The 21,367-nt window shown below is 47.9% G+C and overlaps 2 protein-coding genes across 5 annotated transcripts; both read right to left on the reverse strand.

The window, feature by feature from the left end:
- LOC135389939 (uncharacterized) lies at nt 1-5,164 on the reverse strand. The gene is made up of 8 exons (XM_064619986.1): nt 4,874-5,164; nt 4,692-4,786; nt 3,277-3,572; nt 1,887-2,141; nt 680-872; nt 526-620; nt 377-465; nt 1-186 (listed from the first exon to the last, which is right to left on the reverse strand). The coding sequence occupies exons 1-8, from the start codon at nt 4,973-4,975 to the stop codon at nt 52-54; spliced, it is 1,260 nt and encodes a 419-aa protein (XP_064476056.1). The 5' UTR covers nt 4,976-5,164; the 3' UTR covers nt 1-51.
- A 1,499-nt stretch (nt 5,165-6,663) lies between these two features.
- Nucleotides 6,664-19,674, reverse strand: LOC135388183 (phosphatidylcholine translocator ABCB4-like). 4 transcript variants are annotated; one of them, XM_064617568.1, is made up of 26 exons: nt 19,499-19,674; nt 18,842-19,005; nt 17,129-17,176; nt 16,501-16,728; nt 16,269-16,440; nt 16,084-16,208; nt 15,725-15,920; nt 15,542-15,655; nt 15,366-15,476; nt 15,182-15,307; nt 14,891-15,094; nt 13,889-14,059; nt 13,669-13,833; nt 13,253-13,366; nt 13,031-13,198; nt 11,459-11,563; nt 11,318-11,395; nt 11,088-11,171; nt 10,040-10,243; nt 9,877-9,977; nt 8,907-9,047; nt 8,693-8,849; nt 8,444-8,641; nt 8,149-8,355; nt 7,330-7,476; nt 6,664-6,962 (listed from the first exon to the last, which is right to left on the reverse strand). In XM_064617568.1, the coding sequence occupies exons 1-26, from the start codon at nt 19,535-19,537 to the stop codon at nt 6,714-6,716; spliced, it is 3,816 nt and encodes a 1,271-aa protein (XP_064473638.1). In that variant the 5' UTR covers nt 19,538-19,674; the 3' UTR covers nt 6,664-6,713. The 4 variants fall into 4 exon arrangements, 3 of the variants coding, with proteins under 3 accessions (XP_064473638.1, XP_064473641.1, XP_064473639.1); XR_010421297.1 differs by having other exon boundaries at nt 6,881-6,962; nt 7,047-7,476; XM_064617569.1 differs by having other exon boundaries at nt 6,924-7,180.
- Between the last annotated feature and the right edge of the window lie 1,693 nt (nt 19,675-21,367).

Raw genomic sequence — 21,367 nt, forward strand, 5'->3', positions numbered from 1 at the left:
GCCATACGTTGAAACCATTTTATTGTGATCATTGCTAATTTGCTGATGCTCCTAGCAGTCCCCTCTAGAGCTGACTCTGCGTAAGATGCGTGGTCGCCGAATCCTCCTGTAATCTCCAGCTGGGAAATTGGCTGCGGCTTCAGCTGCGTCTGCTCCTCTTCCCAGGATGAAACGCTCGCGGATAACCTGCCGGTGAAACAGAGAAGTTGTTGCTCTCGTACATATATGCAAGTAAGCTGATTCAAGACTTAACAGCTAGAAACTTTTGATATTTTGATTCGCCCCCTCCCCGCCCTGCGCGACTTTTCTTACAGCTCGCCCACAATCCACCTTTGTGCCCCATGTCGATGAGACGTCCCCTTGACAAAAAGCTCACCGTTATCAGCAGCAACGTCAAGATGACCACAGACGCTATCAAGGCGGCGATGAAAAATTCCACGGTAGCCTTCACCCATACTACACTCTCTGCAAAGGAAATGTACACCTCTCAGTGAAACCGTCACGGCACCCGAAGCGCTGTCTTACTATAGCTTCGGCGTCGTTTCCATTCGGCAACGGACGGGCTGCTGTAGAAAATGTTGGTCGAGTTTCGTCGGAATGCTCGAACGGTGTATTGGACCCTGAACAGAGTTGGTACTGGTTCTGAGTAGTTCAGGGATAGACAACCTTCGCGCCTTACGTCTTAAATGGCGATTGGTTTCTGATAATGACGGATGTTTCATTCGGAGGCAGCTCCTTCGATATGCAATGGCCGTCCATGGGGCACCAGGAGACCAGGAATCCATCTTGACGATTCCCTATGGGACGCCAAGATACCTTCACCTCCCGGTGGCTTATCCGCTGCACTAGTGCACGGCACGGAGGGCTCGGCTCTGCGGTCAAAAGGGCAATACGATGAACGGTCAATCTTTCCTCGTCCATGGTGTTCAGCACTGACACCCCCCTGAGGTCACTCATGCCGTTGCATGCAGTTTGCCACAATTAATAAGCAACCTCGGAAACATTTCATACTCTTACCGTTACAGGGAGGCGAAGAACGACAAACGCTGTCATTGTCTATGACCTGTATAACAATTTTTTTGCTTTGTATCTCGTGGCGGATTATCCATATGTACAGGCGTCCAATACTGGGCTTCGAAACCCTGGAGAAGTCTTACGTCCCTAGCAGAGGATTCTCTTCTGAAGCCGGCCTTCACGGCATATGCCGCGCTACTAGGCCAAATGAAAGGCGCGTGCCCCTTTGTTGCACTCATGCAGTTATGTTAATTATGTTATGCAGTTAACGAAGTTCTCTTACAGGACAAAATTTAGCACATTTGACCCAAAACATCTTAAGGTGTGCATGCTACACGGATTGAAAGTGTCTGAGAGTATGGCATAGATGGAAGCCATCATGTGAAATCCTGAGTCTGGACACAACATGACTTTTTGCAGCGCTTCCGCTTTGGTGACAAAACGATATCCGGTTTCACAGCAAGCACGCTCTGCGCCAACCACTGTGCCGATTGATACATTTATCGCGTCTGATTTGAGGAGAGAGGGTCGTATACGTCTTTTTATGGCAATTTAAACTACCACAAAAAGGCGTGCGCCTCCGGATTTCAACAAATCAGGAAAGCCAAAATTATAATTCTGCGTCGCGGCTGGTTCCGAGTATACTTAGTCGCGGAAGAACCGGAAGTCTTCGTGACACCGGAAGCTGTGACTTGTTTACGTTTACCCGAGAATGTCATGTACTGAGGGACAGGACAAACACACGACTCAAACCAGTTTGAGTTGTGTGTTTGTCCTGTACCTCTGTTTGTGCCAAGACTCAGGCATTTCATGTTATCGAAAACGTTGTACGTTATAAGCCTATATAACCTAAACTTGCAACAACGGCTCACCTTCTCCCTTGCGTTCGAAGAAGGCAGTGTACTTTATTTTACGACCAATACGAAGGGCCATGTACACGCTGTGTCTGTAGAGATCGACCGGTACCATGAATGTACCACCGTCCAATTGTACCTCCTCTTGGTAACATTTGAAAGTACACGGTGTTTTAGACCAGCACACCAGAGTCCATCCTTTAACGGTAAGCTTGCCACTCCACTGGATTCCCACTTGGAACGGGGATTCTTCTACGCGTTTGAAGAATACTCCTGAAAAAAAAAGAAGAAAAAAAAACGACCAGGAGAAGTACAACCTGTTGTTCGGAGAAGTTCTGCTAAACTTTACTTAACGTCCTTCGGGGAGCACGACGGCGTGTCTATGGAACTTGTACCACCCAGACAAGTTGCGTCTGCCGGTTTCGAAACACCAACCTTGGTGTCAGGAAGCGGTCATATTACCAATTGATTCACCAAGGTCAATTGTAGTATGTAGAAATAGCGCTCAGCATTTTATTCATAAGGAGTCAGCCAGTGGAAGACAGCCACTGTCACTAGTAGACTTCCCGTCATGATACAGGACACGATGTCTTGTACCATTTGAATATTATGTTTGTCATATACCACAAGAAAAATGGAAGTTTCGAAGTAATCAAATAGCTTCAAGTTCGCATTTTAATCCCCTGACCCTTAATATTACACGACGGCACCGAAAACGTAGTCCCTAAACTTAGCGCAAACTTCTGTACATTTAGTAACGAAGGGGACTGATGGATCTCTGTCCCTGTCGATGCTCCTGTCGATCGCCCCGACTCTGTCCCCGACGATCCCTGTCGACGTCAAACAAATGTCGTCATAGTGTTCGACAGCGCCACCAATTCGCTAGACTTGAACTACGCTCGAAATGGGGTGAACAAGATCGCGAACGAAAGCCACAGTCTTGAGGTGATTACGAAAGGGACCATCGGTCCAACTTATCTTTCAATGGGAGGTAGCGAACAAGTGCCCATTCGTGGAACCCAGCCCTCCCCTTCAGATTTGTTTCAGCTTCAGTCCGTCTACAAACGTCATGATGACGTTTCTCGGGTAGAGGTCTATTGTTGTTGTTGTAGCAATATATCTAAGTCCCCAAAAATACTGGAATTACTAATTTTCCTCAAAGTGCAGTTTTTTTATGCTGTCAACTTCAATAGTCTGATCATATGACGTCGAACGAAATCCACAATGGGAAATCACGTCGACGCACTTGCACTTCGAACCTAATGCCTTCAACGCGCGTAGTGTCCATGAATAAACTCTACACCGCCGTGAATAGCGCACTTAATAGCGTAACACACAATCAAACATTGGATGACATCGGCGTCAATCCATTCGTCACGTCGCGGTAAAGCCACTAGGAAGTACTTACGGTTTCGAGCTGGTGGCGTCCGGAAGGAGAAGCATGTAGCTAGGGCACCGTACCCCTCGGGACACGCATCACAGACAGGAAACACACAGGCCAAATAGGATGTGGAAGGTCGCAGGGCATTAATTGTCGATGTGCTGTTCTCGCGAGGTACGCACGCAATATCTGTCACTTCCCTCGGAGGACGACAGTCGAGCCATGGTTCGGACACGTTGGCAAGACACCGGTGCATCGTGTTCTCTGACGTGTGGTCAATGCTCTCTGCCGCAGGCCAGCACTTTAGCGGCACATCTTGTAGCCTGCGAGAGAAATATCGCAACGTGGGTTTCGTGTTTTTGCGAAATAATGGATTTTGTGGTCGTTACATTGGTGTGTCACAAGTCGTCGCTGCAAGACGGTTTTCATACTAGCTCGCTTTCAAAGCCTCATTTTGCAGGTTTTCGTGTCTCACGGGTCTACGAAATCCCTGCTTTACTTTTCGCTGACTTGAGCGAAGTGTTGTACATAGCGCCGCTACCGTATTCGCTACGTTTTTCAGTAGCGGAGTAGTGATATCGCTACATTTTAAATTGCTAGCGGGAAAAGTATTTCCGCTACAAATGTGGGTAGCGGCGGACTCCGCTACCGTTACCGAGACTTTTCATAATCTAGGAGACGTGGTACACGGAGCAAATGTGCGAGAATGGCGATGCAGAAACTTTTAACTAACAACAGAATCTGAAGTAAGTAACAACATACTTCGTGCTGCATAAATACTGCACACGTCTTTAGACACATTGGACGACAAATGCCTACGATAATGCGTTGCCTAGAGAAGGCTATTGCAGCGGAAAAGTAGCCTCGTAGTATTTACGTTACTTTTAATTGGTAGCAGTAGCGATATCGCGTTACTTTTCCAAATTTGTAACGATGCTAGTATTGCGCTATTTTTATTATAGAGTAGAGGTAGCTGTATCGCATTACTCTGTTTTTGTAACGGCGTACAAACGGGGTACAACGCTGCTTGAACGGCACCATTTGTTTTTCGGCATTGTAAACTATTCTCCATGCATGGTCTGAAATTTATGCGCAGCTGCACTTATGTGCAATGTCAATGTGACTTCAATGTGACGACACCAGGATGTTTCCTTTTGAACCAGGCCTTGGGTCGCTTCCGCCGCACAACTAGTTGCATCCCGCTGCAGGGAATACGTGAGCAGGTGGGAGATATGGGAGAGGACGCTGACAACGTGACGATCACCTCACGGAACGTCACACTGCATCTTTCGTCACAAAATACATGCGTAATCTCGATTACGAGCCAAACGTGTTGGAGGAGAGTTGTCTCTCGTCAAATGCTTCTATGCGCCAACATACAAAATACGGTCAGTGAAAAGCGGCGACCACGTTGACGTTCCTACCATCTATGTTGAGCTCACTTTGCGATATTGACGAAGCAGATGCACGGGTCTCGCACATGTGTGACTGCGGTTAGGTGCTGTCTTGTTCCAAGCGAAACCGTTCCCAGGGTGAGCTGTCGCCGAAACGAAAGTTACCGGGGAAGCTGAATAAGTTAAGGGACGCTTCTAGGGTTCTCTAGGGGTGTTCCCCTTGCACTTACCATGTATAGTGGAAGCGGTGTTCTTAGTGTCATGTTACTGGAACGCTCCTTTTTTGTTTCCTCAGCTGGATAATTCGAAGACACTTCGATAGATACGACCATGCGCCGCACGCGCAAGCGAGCTTTGTTTGGATTGGATTGGTATGGTTTGCCTTATCACAGAATGGAAAGGTTAGCCAGCTGCAGGACTCAAACCCACATCTTCTGGATTGCCGGTCCAGTCATCACATCCACAGGGGTGGCACTCAATGTATTGCTCCGTAGACGAAAGCGTGCTGGGCGAACGCAACGCATCCTGGACAGGTCCTGGTCGCACGTCACAGCAAACGTCGAGGCCCACGTGACCTTAAAGATGGCGGCGCCCATGACCGGCGGCAAAACCGTTTGTAAACAATGCGATTGCTGTTTCTGCGCGACGTTTTGGATATCTTTCGATCACGGTAATTATTTTTATCCGATAATCTCGCAGTAAAACCCACAATTTTGCACATATGGCCTCGTACTGTTTACGACTTCCAAAGATGTGATGACGACCGCGCGTTAAGACTCATCGAGCCAATGTGATGCACTTAAACTAAGGAGAAATGGGCTACCATGTTGCGGAAGAAGCACCGCATGATTTACGCTGGCAAAATATGTTCATTTCTTGGCTTTATGACGACGGAGATATGTCGGTAAGCGGCAAAACGAGATGTAAACAAAGTCACATGACCTCAAAATGACGTTTTCTATGACGTGCGACCAGGAGAAGATGGCAGTTTTGCCAAAGGCACCCGCTTGAGGGTAGTTGTGTCACCTCTGTGATCACATTATGGCGGGCTAGAATCTTCTAGCCCGCCATAATCACATCGCGTTCACATCGCATCCACATCAGTTTCCATCATGTTTCATGACACACTAAACAGCGCACAGCCAACGCCACCTAGATGAGCCCTACATCCAGGTGCCGTTGGCGTATCCCGCGTGACTACCATCGTTCTAACGTACGTTCATCAAATGCCCCGGCATAGTGGGTGGGGTGAGCGCTTTCCACTGGGAGGTGACACGGGTTCGAATCCTGGTACCGGCTGTGCTATGTGGGGTTCCCAAACGAATGTCTGCACAGTTCCCAGTCCCTGTCTGACGCATACGGGATATACTCTCCATAAATATTCCTCTATGCCTGACACTTCCGTTGGTATGTCATGAACGTCGATGAATGCCATGTTCCCGTTCACGCTTGCACCTTAGGGATATGGCAACATGCTTCTGCTTTTAAAATGCCCATAGCAGCACGAGGAAAAGCCAGTTTTACACTGCTCACATCATTGCTGCACATACTCCATGCACTACGGCGGCATGGCCAGAATTTTGCTTCGGGGACATAGGATGGGAGTTTACCATGGTGATCGCCAGTTAGTCGTGATCACATTTCTTGGGCGCTTCAACGAATCTACCTCAGCCATGAAGAAATGGTGCTATAAATGCAAGGTGGCCTACACTAAACCCCAGTATACATCTGCACTAACTGTTAGCTAACGCCCGAAAACGAATGCGAGCAGTCAGTTTACGACGAATGATCAGTTACGAAATTAGACCAGTGGCTATATAACATTGGCATCGCCAGGGGCTAAATCGGGATTACTTCCTACCAAGTCTTTGCATAGTCTTTGCATAATCTTTGCATAATCTTTGCATAACCTTTGCATAACCTTTGCATAATCTTTGCATAATCTTTGCATGCGCAGTCTTCCATGGTATCGAAAATCTAATCAGTATACACCCATACACAGTTTATGTACATAGACAAGCACGGTTCATGTATCTTGTATTGTTGAAGATGGATTGTATACATAGAAAATTATCTTAATGCCAATGATTCTCGGCTGTGAAGCATATTGGGCCCAGCTTCGCGGTCGTCCATCTCGTCGACGAACAGGTTATAGTAGACACCGCGGCGCAACATGAGCTCGACGTGGGATCCCTTCTCGACAACACGACCTTTCTGCATGACGAAGATTCGGTCCACACTTGTGACGGAGTAAAGCCGGTTGGTGGACACTACGCAGGTCCGACCGCGACTGGCTTGTTTGATCGCTGCCTTAGTTGCCTGCGCCAATTGCACGAGAAGATTAGCAACAAACGTGAGAGGTCTTACCAGGTCCGTGTTCAAGTACTACTCGGTTACGGTTACCTAGACAAAAAAAGCTGTGAAATGAACGACGCAGGAATTGACTCTCCAGCGGATCATGGTAATCAACCTTCAGGCGGCCACAGCTCAGTTCCTTTCCAGACGGTCTCTTTCCCGGGCCCTCAACCGGCGCCTCACTTGCGTCAATGAAACCTTCTGTGTGATCTCCTCAGTTCCCTCGGCACCGAGCTTTCATTAATATTGTAAAACGGGACTATAGCACTGCCTTTGCCAAGTGAATTTGGTTATACGAACCGCAATTATAGGGTTGCAAAGGAGTCTTTACCAGTTCATGTACAGTGTCGAGGCCGGCCACAGCGTCGTCAATTAGCAGGATCTTTGGGTCCCGCACGAGGGCTCTGGCCAGGGCGATCCGCTTCAGCTCTGCACGGCTAACGATGTCGCTATCGTAGGTGATGCGTGTGTCGTAGCCCTGTATGGATAATAGGGAGGTAATAGGTAAGCAGAGGCATAAACGTACCAGTCAGGCCACGCGGTTTGACACTGGCAGGAGGTCCAATTGGAGACTTAGCGTGTACCCATTCGTTCGCACAGAGCCGTCCCTGAAGACAGCTTCCATGAGGACAGCTTCTGATGGGGCAGGAGCAACGTCGACAACTACTCTCAAGAAACGCTGGTATTGCACAAGTTATTTCTTTTTGTCTCATAAATGTTCTGCAAAGCCTCACAAGAAGCAAATTAACTCGATGCGACAATACCGTCTCTACCATTACCGTGTATTCACACGAAGGACATTCCCACGAGCGCGAGCACTCAACGCCATACCTTCATGTACACTGCTAACCGTGGGGAATATCCTGCGACACAGCCACAAGATATTCCGTAGCAAACGACAGGAAAGGACGCTGACGGTGTCGTGTGCTATGAAAGGCGCCGTGTGAATGCCGAATAACAAGGGGGTGGGACAGAACTTCGGCTCTGTGAGCAGTGTTTTCGCTTTTCCTTCCACTAGAATTTTCCGTGAGGATGTCCTCCGTGCGAATACACCACTCTGAGTCAGGCCGGTATACTGAAACCACCACCAGATGTACCAGACTACCACGGACGCATAGTTTACGGGGTAACATGTGTGATAGCGGCTTGCCTGTTTGAGGGTCGTGATGAAGTCATGCACGTTAGCCACTTGTGCCGCAGCTATAATTTCTGGAAGGGGTACGTCGCGCTCGTTGTCTCCGTACGCTATATTTTCGGCTATGCTGTAACCGTACAGGAATGGTGGGTCGGACACATAACCCAGCTGCTTCCGCATCCAGCTGATGTTCAGTAACCTCGTTCGAATCTGGTCCAGGAGCTGAAAATCGGCACATTGCTGCATCTAGCAATATCCGTGCGATCACAGGGTGTCATTGTCATACACTTGTGTACCCGATGATACGTACAATGTCGCCCTCGGTGACATCGTAGAAGCGTTCAACGAGGTCGATGGATGTCGTCTTGCCAGAATATGATGGGCCCACTATGGCAACCATCTGCCCAGGTTCTACCGAAAAGGTCACATGGTCTAGGGCCTTGGCGTTCTGCTGATTGGCGTAGTGGAAGCTAACTTCATTGAAGGTCAAGTAGCCGTACACCTCGTTCTGTGGCGGGTTATGTTTTATGCAGGGCGTCAATTATCACCGAAAGCTTACCAAAGTAGTCCCTGACGAGTCCATGAAGTCGATTTTCGGGACTGTGTCCATCAACTTGAATATCTTGGTAGCCGTTACCTTTGCCTTCTTGTAGCCCGGGGTGTATGCCGCTGCCTGTCCGATTATGGAAGTCCCGAGGATCGATGCTTCAATTACCCTGATTAAACAAGGCCAGGTTTCACAAATGCTGAAGGAGACAAACGCGTAGACGTACTTAAAGAGGCTTCCAAACTGCAGGTCGCATTGTTCCATGAGGATGCTGCCGTAGACGAGGGCACATGCGAACGCCAGGGACCGTATGCACTGGGCGACGCCAAAGCTGAATCCACGATAGTAGGACTTGCGCTTGGAGATGCTACGGGAAAAGCAACAAGTGAACGTCATCACCTTATACACTTTGCACTCCTTGGGTCTGGGCCCTTCGGGGCGTATGCAACAGCCATCTCATCTGGAGCACTGGGGTGTAGGATGCTGTAAGTGAACATGGATGGGCATGGATTCAATGGAGTGCTGTTTGCCGGGTTCCTTCATTTTCCAGTGTATTTTTTCGTTCATTTTTGTGTTCCATCCTCTTCATTTTGTGCCTGTACATTTTCTCCCACTCGGGAACCGCTGTAGAAAAGATATCGCATCGCCCAGCACTCCTCACGTGAACTGCATCTCGCACGCGGAAGCAAGCATCATTTTTCCTTGAACTTTCCAACTACCCCGATGTTTACTGGATGACAATGTTACGTTATCGCAGGTCATACTCATTAAAGACGGTGGCCACCAGCGTTCATCCAAATGGGATGAACAATTTTGGCAGTTCACCCCTGTTTCGTCGCTCGGGACGAAGCTAGGGTGCGTATGGAGACAGGTTGTTCGAGAGTATCACGACAAGGTCCATATGCAATTCTGTATTTGAAATCATGTGACGAGCTTCTCGACTACTGTCGTTGTGCATTTATAGGCACATCGCTGTATTTGACCCAAGAATTTCTAAACTATGGTCTATGGTCGCTCATTAGTTGTCCACGCACTTGTTTTTATTATGTCTAGGGCTGCATTTGCATTGCTTCTCCCTTTGCATCGTGTCCTGGAGTAGCCTGCCCCGACTTTGTCAATCAACCATATTATGAAATATGATCAATACAAGAGAACTGGTCGCCAAGAAAACTGGTCATGGGTACCACTGGTACTACCTTTGTGGTATCGCCAGGGATGTGACATATTTAGCGCAGAAGACCTCCTCCTGGTGCAGGGAAGCAATGGTGCGAGCGTTTTGGATTGCCTCGATGGCGATCTGGAGGGGGAAAAGGGTTTTAGACACGCGGAACTGGAAAGACTGGTAGAGAAGGGCCTTGCCTGATCTGACACTTCAAGAGCCTTGCGAGAGGACATGAGCTTTCCGTGCATCATCCGTACCTCAAGGTACGTGGAGAAGAGGATGAGGGGCACGAAGACGAGCACGATGAAACACAGGTGCCAGTCCCAATACAGAGACAGCACCACAGTAGCAAGCAAGGTTGTGAACGCTTGGCACAATGCAGACAACCGTGAACAGGATGCCTGCAGGGAACAGGACACATTAAAACACTTATACTATTACGGAAAAGGTCGGTGCGCTTACTAACTAAAACCTAAGCACTTACTTGTCGCACCAGCCACTAAGACCATAATATCCGTTGGTAATCAAAGTGGCGATAGTAACATTTACTAACCGAAGAGGCAAGTAAAGAGCACTACCTCCAGCAGTAGCATCTTAGCTGATAGCACTGCCTTTGGCTAGTAAAAGCGCGACCGTCACATAGTGAAAATTACAAAATGTACATTGGCACAAAAAAAAGTAGAGAAAATGCATACACGGCCTGCGTATAATTTCGAAAAAGTAGTAGTAAGTAGTAACAAACATACGAAGCTCTGTCACCTCTGGTTGTGGGTGGGGTGGGGGTACTCTGCGATGCGCCTGCACAAGCATGGGTGTGAACTAAAAAAGGACAGCTCATCCTAGCAGAGACATTTGCTGGTAGTGGACAACAGACACCAGCCGCGAAGCGACCGTAAGTCTCTCCCCTATTGCATAAAACGCTACACACCTGTGTTTTAAAATCAAATGGCAGTTTGACTGGGATAATACCGCCTCCATCACAAATTAACGGGCACAAAATAACATAGCAAACGTAAGTACCCATCTGGTAGCAGCTATTAAGCAAAACTTTCTGGCTAGTAACGAGAGCATTTACTGCTTTCCACAACTCTTAGCTAGTAGTCAGCTAGTGGTCAACTAACCACAGTCGTTACTACCTTTTTACTAGCCTTTTCTCTAAGAGTGTTGGGTTAGATGATTGTATCGTTCTTTACACTGGCAGACTAGCTAGTTGCTGTGCTACGCGAGTGCCACGTATGTACTCACCCTGTGGATGCTGGGGACCTCAGCTGCTAATCGAAGGTACAGATCAGTAGCGTCGTGTACGTGCTTATCAAAAAAACCCACTTCCTGCAAGTGAATTCCACGTATTGGGCGCAGCGTCAGTTTTCATTTTATCGTTATTCGTTATATCGTTTCGTTGCACAGTGCATGTAAACTTTTTGTGTATGACTTTACGGAATGCACGGGTTTGCTGTGCATATATGGGCGCTCACCTGTCGTATGATCGCGGAAAATGTTTGATGGCGAAGGCGCAATGTGAGATTTTCCCCTACGATCGAAAAAAGGTGTATCTGCGAAAGGATATGCAGCGTTATAGTACAGCGTTGTCGATTAACTTGTCGAGAGCCGCGTACCTGTAACCAGGAGCAGAGGCTCGTTAAAATGCCCACCACCAGGAGGATAATGCAGGGCAAGGTCATCGAGGAGCGAATCGAATCTTCGTTACCCAAGCTCAACACCTGCGTCGGAGGTTACGACAAGCGTTAAGTGTTTCTACAGTACTACTCTGGCCTACTGGCCTCTCTTGCCATTGCTTTGACCAGAGCCGTAGCGACGTAGGTGCGAGAGGGGAGCCGCCCCGGGAGCCCTCGCAAGAGAGGGCGCCAAACGGCAGCCCAGGCAGGTCTGTTGGACAGTATAAAGTGGGAATGAAGATAATTTGAATTTACGATCTAGGCAGTGTAAATGGGCGTTTTCTTTTCTTTGTTTACAAGGCTTCTGAAGGCAGTGAGGGAGGAGGGGGGGGAGCGCTTCAGATGTGCCCTGCCCCTGACGCAAACTCGCCTCGCGACGGCTCTGGCTTTGACAGACTCCGCAGAGGATGGTACGTTGCCGTTGCCTCGAGGGAGACTCGGTACTCGGCTTCTGGCCGCTCACACGTTACACGTACCGGTCTAGGCAGCTTAATCGCATTCCACGTTTAACTGGCTAACGAGGAACGGGACAAATGACCGTTCCATCTACTCGTTAAGGCGTAACTTCGTAAAATTACAGAAACAGCGGTCCGCGCACCACGCACCATGCACCACGCACCGCGCACCACGCAAGAGTCAGGATGTATGGCTTCAGCTTTGTTTACACCAGCTGGCTTGCATCCTTTTGCTTGCTACATTGAGTTTTACAAAAAATCAGGGACGATGGCTTCCGATGGGTTTGTCCCAGAACTCAGACTGCACTACTTGTTACGCCCGACATACCATCCCGTACGAACACGATCGACAAGGTGTATTTTGTGTTGGAAGAGTGTTTCTTTTGACTAATAAACACGTACGGCATGCCATCCAGTACGTGTTTATTAGTCGAAACAAATCATCTTGCAAAGCCTGGAGATTCTAGGTCAGAAAAACCGCAAGCTATCGACTTTAAACAAGTATGTCGCAATATGTACATCAAGTGACGTTCCTTTTTCATTTTCACAACGACTAGCGACCCATACGACTGGGTTGCAAAACGCAGAACAACATGACTATTGCGCTACATCCGTAGGAAGTTAGAGAACGACCCCAGATACAAGAAGAGACGACACGCATGCGAGCAGTCCATACAAACAGGACAACCGTATTGGTCGGAGAAATTGCCGCCTGCTGTTAGCTGAGTGTGGTGACGTCGGAACACGCGCGGTCTGGTAACGAGCACGATAGCCTCAATGAGCAAGCGAACGTGGAGCTGAGATCGCGATTAGAGAAGAAAGCGTCGATGAGGTGACTCGTTACGTTGAACGTACAAAGTGCTGCTGGGTCCGTTTGCACAAAAGTTGTACCACGAATTTAACACAACGGAAACCATTTGCCGCAGCTTTGACGGCGTGTCTGGCACGAGTTGGAAGATAACGGGAGCACGTGCTTGAAGCAGTTCCTAACCATTAGGTTCCTGGCACAATTTTTATGCAAACGGGCCCCGGTTTTTAAGAGAAGCTCTGAGTCTACCTGCATCATGTCCCCGAGGCAGACGGCGTAGATGGGGATTGGTAGTCCCATGAGGGTGGCGCATACACAAGCAGCAACCAGAAACGACCTTTCGGGTTCTGCCAGCTGCAGCAGGCGTTTCGTGTGATCTTCAGTCGTCTCCTCTGCGTCTGCGGGAACTTCTACTCCCTGCAACCAATTTGGCCTTGCAACGCGAACTATACAGCAGGAAAGCAAATATACCTCGTCCATGTCCTCCATCATCCCTATAGAAGTTGGTGCAGGCATCTGAGAGGGCGAAAACCCGAGCTGCGCCATTGCCCCTGATGACAGATCGCTGTCCTCGTCTTGCATATTCTGGAAAAAACAGTAGACTGTTTACCTTTCAAAATTCAAGCCGGGTCCAAACTGGGTCTTAAGCTTCGGTTGTCGTGAGTAACGGCGGTTAGGAAGACCCTTAGTTTTCCCTACTTGCTTAGTCTGCCCTACGACATTGTCTGCCCTCATGGCACTGGCAGTCCGGTACTACGCGACAGTGCCGGACATCTCGTCGTTTGAAACAGATAGTGCTTCAAGCGGCAATGGATCTGAGGCCGCTCCCGTGGCGTCAATTGACGACAGCCTGCAATATCTATGGGATCATTAAAAGTACTAAGTACCTCAGACTTAAGCAGTTCCATGTATGGCCCGGAGCCACTCTTAACAAGCGCCTTGTGCGTTCCTGTCTCGATGATTCTCCCTGCCTTCATAACGACTATCAGGTCTGCGTTTCGAATGGTAGACAGGCGGGAAGAAGCGATTACTGTGGTGCGACCCTCACGAACCTGGGAAACGTAGCGTTTATTGTTACGAGCAGAGGAACACTGTCGGTGTCTTTACCTTGTCTAATACTGCTTTGACAACAGCTTCAGTCTCTGCATCTTGAGCAGAAGTGGGGTCATCGAGGAGAAGGACCTTGGGGTTTCGGACGAGAGCGCGGGCTATGGCGATTCTTCTTACTTCACTGCTGGTCAGGCGAACGCCTCCCTCACCGATCGGGGTGTCGTATTTCTGAAAAGACAAAAAGCAAACGAAAAACAGCTTATTACGGAGAACCAGAGCAAAAGTGGACGTTGATCAGATTTTTATTTTATTTCTATTTATTTATTTTAACAATACTGTTGGTCCACGTCATTGTGGGTCGTTACAGGAGGTGGCAGGCATCAAACATCGGTAACAGTATTTTTTATTTTTTACAAATGTGCTGATATCTTGACGGCTGGAACCAGTGACACGGAGACAAAATTTTTGTTACACAGCCTCGTCTCCGTGCCTCCGATTCCAGCCTTCAGTATGCACCAGCTTGTCTGCGCCCTCTCTCTTTTATTGATATTTTGTTCCGCTACGATCGCGGCTGGGAGACCATTTCAGTCCTCAACTGTACGTGGAAGAAATGGAAAAGCTGTTTCAGACGGAGTACCTTAAAATGTTCTACAATTTGGAGCAACTTCATTCTGTGACACAAACTGGTTGCAGATGTTGAACGGAAGTCTTTGCATATAAATCGAGCGGCTTTCCTCTGCACGCTCTGGAGTCCCAAACTATACAACCATAATCCAGAATGATAGAATAAGTGTTTTATATGCTGTTACCGTAACATCATATGTCGAGTATGTAGTTTTCGCTTCAGCTGGAATAGTCACCGCATCGCTTTCTGACATGCATATTTCGTGAAGGAGCCATCTCTCTACAAGCCTTATCTCTTTATAATCACTTTGGTGCTGCTACCGCAAGACAAAAGTCAGAAGGCATACTGTATTGATGCTTGCCACATGTTGCCCATACGCCGGTCAGGTGCCAAGTGATGCTGGTCTTCCCATTAAGACCAGTCTGGTATCTTACCTGAGGCAGCTTCAAGATGAACTTGTGCGCATGGGCAGCAATAGCAGCTTCCTGGATGTCAGCTTGAGTGGCAGTGGCGAGCCCGTAGCGGATGTTCTCAGCGACAGTCGTGTTAAAGAGCACCGGATTCTGACAGACGATGCCCATCTGGCCACGCAACCAGCCAATATTGTAGGACCGGATATCACGATGGTCTATCAATATCTACGAAAAAGGAAAGTTTATTCCCAAGGAGGAGTAATGGGATCGTAGCGATTACACTTGGGTTGCATCAACAGTGGATTAGCTTACCTGTCCTTCTGTGATGTCGTAGAATCGAGTAAGCAATTTAAGAATGGTGCTCCTACCGCTGCCGTTGACACCTACCAGCGCAATCGTCTCGCCTGGATTGATGCCGAGTGAAAAGCTCTGCAGTACCTGCAACGATAAGCGCTAATGAAAGCTACCAGAGCTATACAGGCTGCATTAAACCCACTTTACTCTCAGGTGCGGATGGGTAGCAGAAGGTGACAGACTTAAAGTGAATCCACCCTTCAAGTTCCGGTGGCCTCAGGCCTTCACTCGACGCGCTATCTATCGTTGGCTTCTGCGCAATATGAAATTTTATCGCATTACGCATTTTCCGCATTTGACGTTGCACGATTGTCTAACCCTGTCTATAATGGGGTAGACGCTTGACGCTGCCCTCTTGGCCATAGCGAAAGCCTGGAAGTACGGAGTTGCTTGGATAAAGCACGTGGTCGCCATCAGTACATTGAAGAACACCTGGAACGAGGATGAGCAAGTCAAGGACCCCCACGGGGGCGTAAGGAGTGGGGTCGCATGCGCGCTTACAATAAGCAGTGCGCTGATGTCGTAGACTTTACTCTCAGGAGGGTTGTTTGCGTCTTGCAAGATGAGCGATGTTCCCAGCCAAAAACCGAGAGAGTAATTAGCGTACATAAAGACCCACACGAGAGAGACTCCGAACCCGGTCATCAGGCCTCGCTGGATTGCGGTCTCCTTCACCGGCTGCAGATGTCCTTCGTACCTGCATTTTATCGAATCACTTCAAACAGTTATTCTTCCGTGCGACATAGCTAGAGTGCGAGCTAGCTGGCGAATGCCTGGAAAAGTCAGCACTTGACACTTTAGGCAACTACTTTTAAGTAACGTAAGGCGGAACCTCGAGCAGTTCCTTAGAAAAGCAGTACCGTTTTATTTCTTTGTTCTGTCCTCCATAGGCAACCACGGTCTTAATAAACGCCAACGCCTCTTGAGCACAGCTTGAGGCATTGCTGTAGGCCAGAGCTTCACGGCCTTCTAAATGAAGCTGCTTCTGTAGAAGGAAAAATTCTTCCTTAGCAGAAAATGAAAGGATATGACACGTGTATCGTACTCTTCCGACGAAAACAATGCACATCTGGAGAAGTGGCGTCAGAAGGAGTAGCGACAGCGTAAACAGCCAGCCATGATAGAGAGCGCAGAGGAGAGACGTCACAGTGGTCGACAAGAAAAAGCAGCACATGCCGATGTTCTCGCCCAAGCCATCTTGAATTTTGCCCAGATCCCTGCAGGCCGAGATATGTTAGAACATTTCTATCCAGCAAGCGTTCCGGCGTTCCGTATACTCGAGGATCTTTGGGGCGAAGTTCTTATCGCTATGCTCATCGAACCAGGCGACGTCCTGGTGCAGAATGGCTCGCATGAAGATGTGTCGGATTCGGAAGGCCTGCTTGGTGGCCGAGCGGCCCAGACTGCCCACAATGACGACATTGCAGACAAGCATCACAGTGCCCACCAGAGCCATTTCAATCGCTCTGGTACGGACGTCTTGTTGGAACGTTGCTATGGATATGCTGTAAGGAGCAACATCTTCAGGGAGAGGTTTCAGACTATAATTCTCAGAGTCTTGATACAGATGAAGTAGGGGGGTTCATAGGTTCATTTTTACTGTTACTACGCTGGTCACGGCTCTGCGCCATAGGAAAACCATTGAGGTGTTGAAAAGGGTATAGGCGTTGCCTTCGCGCTTAAAGTGAACTTTTATACAATGGACTTCTCGACAGAGTCTTTCTGCAAACGGTAGAACGCTGCACGTGTCGCGTGTTAGCTCCAGGCCATCCCTGTTCGTCGCCGTGACGTGCCAATTGTTTTAGTGTGATGCACCAAAGCAAATTTTGCAGCCCGCCAGTCCTCACTGATCTCCTGTGAACCCTCACTGCAGCAAGAAACTGAAGCGGTCCCTGATGAACTTACACTTGATCCCTCTTCGGCATCATATAGATGACTGGAATGTTCGCCTTCCTACAGTTGGGCGAGGAGAAGAGTATTCAGCACAAAATACAGCGAGGGATATGAACAGTCATAGAAAACAAGGAGCTGCACAGAGACATAACCTAATTAATCCAGCGCTTCTCTACATTTTGGAAGGTGGCAGCCTTTATCCCGTTTATGCTCAACAAAGTCGTCGCTTTGCTGCAGCAGTGCTTCATAGGGTGTTATACAATTATATACAGGGTGTTCCAGAAAACGTGTTATTCAATTATGGTTAAAAACTACCCCACCCTGAATCACGTGGTCAACGGCATTTGTTCTTACTAGATTTTTGCCACCTCCTGATGTGAATGACATGCATCGTAAGTTTAATTATGTAAATATTTGCGAACTGAACTCAAATTTGTCAAGTAAAGGTCACTTTTTTAGCCCACCAATATGAAGAGCGTACCTAATTCACTCAAATTCATGATAATTGACAGTGATATTCATGAGCTATCCTATAGGAAGAAATAGCCGAACATCACGCTTTTCGGAGCACAGGACCATGACGCGCTACGACTTTTTGAGCACATAGTCGCTATGAGTCCCAAGGAAGGTTCCAAACCCAGCCCACAGAGTGCTTGTAGAAAAAGTGACAGTCCCTGAAATTGGGAAGGGAAAGCATGATCCCAGCAAAAGCCAGACGTGATAAGACATGCCTGCCGGCGTGGGCTTCATTTCCATTCTCCTTTCGTCGGACTGACAACGATTGCGCTGAAAAATTCGTCGCGCTCGGCTAATTTTTCCGATGGGATAGCGCCTGAATATCCCTGCCAGCTATCATTAATTTGAGTAAACTAGACACTCTCTTCACATTGGTGGGTCGAAAAAGTGACCTTTACATAGTAAATTTCTGTCTTCAGGTCGCAAAAATTTACATAAATAAACGTACATTACACCACATTGACATCAGGAGGTGCAAAAGCCTAGTAAGAACAAATGCCGTTGACCGCATGATTCCAGGTGGTGTAGTTTTTTATTATAATTCAATGACACGTTTTCTGTGATACCCTGTATAGATAGCGGAAGGGAGTTGCCTTTAAACACGTCACACCTAACCCTTTAAATACCATGCCAATGATGAGGACGGTGCCCAGAAGAAGAACAGTCTCTGTTCAAAATATCGGCGGCTTCTGTCCTGAGGCAACTCCCTTCCTACATCTCTACCGGTTCGCTGGATTTCTACCCATCTACCTGTATAGATAGCGGTTTTGCAGAGAGCTCTCGGTGACGAGTCTCATCCTGACACGAGGATATCACGTTCCACGTGACTTTCCACATTCCACGTGACTTCCTGACGTCACTAGCTGAAACGCTAGCTGCCTGCGCACTACTGATGGCCCAAGGCCGACAGCACTGCACAGTTGTTTCGGCCTTCTCGGGCAATCAGCAGTGCGCAACATTTCTGCCCACTACAGGTAGAAGCGCAGGGAACCGGTAAAGGTATGAAAATACCGGTACTGGAAATGGTAAGGAAGAGCCTCGGGATCTGGACGAGAACCGCCGATATCTCCAAGAGCTCCAATAATTCTAGCTTCTGGACCATGGTTTTTCACATGACTTTTCTGGTTCGGTATGTGACCCGAGCCATAAGGCCATCTTTGGAGTTACATACCCTATACAGGACGGACGTTTTCGTGCAAATCAACTCACGTGCTGTTGTCGCAGAGTTCGTGGATCACAGACTGGAAGATAATGAACTCGCCGACAAGGTATCCCATCAGGGTGACCAAGGTAGGCATACAACAGCCCGTGGCCACGGCCACCAAGCATCCGATTGCCGTCAATAGTCGGTCCTTGATCGAAGAGTGTTTGAACTGCAAAAAGATTGGGAGGCTATCGCTGACCTACTGTACTTTGTATTTGGATCTGGACCAGTGCCAGTGTATACCAATGCAGTGTTATTTGTGCGCTATTTGCAGATCCCCAGGAACCTAAGCTAGTAACTCGGTAGTGATATGCTATGGCGTCAAATACCCAGCATGCCGGGACCGGCAAAATTCTATAGTCCTCTACCATGCATACGCATATATATCCTAGCTAGGTACAGGAAGGGAGTTGCCTCAGGACAGAAGCCGCCGATATTTCGAACAGAGACTGTTCTTCTTCTGGGGAGTTCTTCTGGTACAGTTCTCCCCAACGTCAGCTCGGGACACATACTATCTCCCTCTGTCCACCACTGCTTCCTGTTGTCCTGTCTCCATCTGTTCACGTTCGGACGCCTCTCTTAAGAGCCACTGTTGCTCCGTGACACTAACACGAAAAAAAAAAAAAAAACAACAACAACAACAAACCCTAGCGCTTACGTACCATCTCGTAGGTGGTGACACCAACCGCAGTGGCCGACATGGTGACCTGGAAGCCTTATTTCAGTTTACCGAGCGTGGTTCGTGTGCAGGAGAATGCAGCAGTAGAACAGTTCAGCTCCTCACGCCAAATCGTAAGCATGAAGAACGTGACACAAGCTTCGCGTGGAGCGTGTAATCTGGTAACGTCTTCTTCTCTGACTTCATTGTCGTTTGGAGTAAGTTTTCACTTGCTCAACATCGCAACACATTTCGCTCTTGGGAGGTGCGTTTACGTTTACTCAACCATGTATTGGAAGCACCTGTACTATTTGTTTCACATGAGAGTCGCCACGAGTTCCCGTCAACTTTAATTGGTGTACAGTCAACACGCGTTAATGTGACACTCGTTAGTATGACATCCATACTTTATGACCACTATTCTGGGGCACCGTTTGTTCCCAATGGAGGTCTTATGTAAAGCCCCCTCGTTATTATGGCAACTAGATAATCCGACTATGACCAACATTTTGGGGGAAGAACTAAGGAGAACACGTGTATCCTTCCCCCGCTGTTGTGACCGGTCACCACAGAACGAGTCATCCTCCTGACCCATAAATCCAGTGGCCCTGGGAAAACTTACCCGCGGTGGATGCCGAAGTCACGACCCCTCTTCTAGGGAGTCGTCCTCCTGACCCACAAGTCCAGGGATGAGGTACGCGTGATATGTATACGCCATCGCCCGTGCAGTTGAGTGGGAGTCGGGGGAAAAGCTACATATTGACAGTTTTTCTAAGCAGACGCTTCTAAGAGATTTCTTTCGTCGATAAATTGTAAATAAATTGTAAAGTTGTAAATAATAAATTGTGTTGGTGAAATAAAATAAACTTCATTGAAATACTGGGCCTGCAATATCCGCGTCTTCAATAAATGAGACAAAGCCAAACAGATTTCCTTTGTGAAGGGCTTACCTGGAGCATCATCCATGTTGCTCATTAATATGACAATTCGCTTTATGACCAAAATCCACGGGAACGGCCTTGGTCATATTAACGAGGGTTCACTGTATCAGACGAGTGTAAGAACAGCACAAATAAATGTGTGGAAATTTGAACATTTCGAAATGTGTGGGCTACAGTGGTTGTGGCACCCGGTATTTCCTTGGAAAGTAATTGGTTACAAAGTTCACTTTATTATTTTCCATGTTCTAAAGCATATGAGTTTGCCTCGCACGTTCCTGAAGGCGTCAACGGATTGACATGAAAGGATGTACTCCATTGTGCAAAAGTATGTTTTGGTCCAGTTGGTGTCGCCCTACTGTTTGTGCCCAGACTAAGGCTCTGCACAATGGAGTAAATCGCTTCATGCAAATGAGTGCAAAATAAACAAAATAAAAATTCCAAGGTGCACCCTGGAATTTGTCCACCAGATGGTGGAGATGGAGGTAGTGGCGAAGTGATTTTAGTCTTCGCAACGTGCGAGCCAGTAGGTAGTAGCAGTAGAGCTAGGTACTAGTAAGTAGCAGTAGAGCTAGGTAGTAGTAAGTAGCAGTAGGCAGTATTAAATAAGTAGGTAGTAGCAAGTAGGTAGAGCTTGCGCAAGCAGAATCCGCAAAAGCCGATGTTCACAGCACCTGAGCATTGTCAAACCACATCCTCCGTGGCACGGCATACAATTCGAAATGCAGGAGAGCAGAGTGTTAAATTGTAACGGTACGTGTAATGTCAGTGTAATAAAATAGTAAGTAAGTTAATAGTATATCCAGAGTAAATTAGCAACATTAATGACATTCTTATACGCCTTTTCCAGTTCCAGCATTACGAAAAAAAAAACGCCTTCAATTCATGACCAGCATCTCAAATGCACAGGAGCTTTCAAATACACACACACACGA

Source organism: Ornithodoros turicata, chromosome 3, assembly GCF_037126465.1.
Source record: "Ornithodoros turicata isolate Travis chromosome 3, ASM3712646v1, whole genome shotgun sequence".
Classification (NCBI taxonomy): Eukaryota; Metazoa; Arthropoda; class Arachnida; order Ixodida; family Argasidae; genus Ornithodoros; species Ornithodoros turicata.

Bases quoted from the DNA above. Each gene is read 5' to 3' on its own strand.
- LOC135389939 (XM_064619986.1), bottom strand. From the start codon at position 4,975: ATGGTCGTATCTATCGAAGTGTCTTCGAATTATCCAGCTGAGGAAACA. The intron at 466-525 runs GTAAGACAGCGC...TTTCCTTTGCAG, and splicing joins GAAACGACGCCGAAGCTATA to AGAGTGTAGTATGGGTGAAG. The intron at 187-376 runs GTGAGCTTTTTG...TTTCACCGGCAG, and splicing joins TGACGTTGCTGCTGATAACG to GTTATCCGCGAGCGTTTCAT.
- LOC135388183 (XM_064617568.1), bottom strand. From the start codon at position 19,537: ATGTCGGCCACTGCGGTTGGTGTCACCACCTACGAGATG. The intron at 15,095-15,181 runs GTAAGCTAATCC...CCTTTTTCGTAG, and splicing joins ACGACATCACAGAAGGACAG to ATATTGATAGACCATCGTGA. The intron at 6,963-7,329 runs GTAAAGACTCCT...CAATTGGCGCAG, and splicing joins TCGACACTGTACATGAACTG to GCAACTAAGGCAGCGATCAA.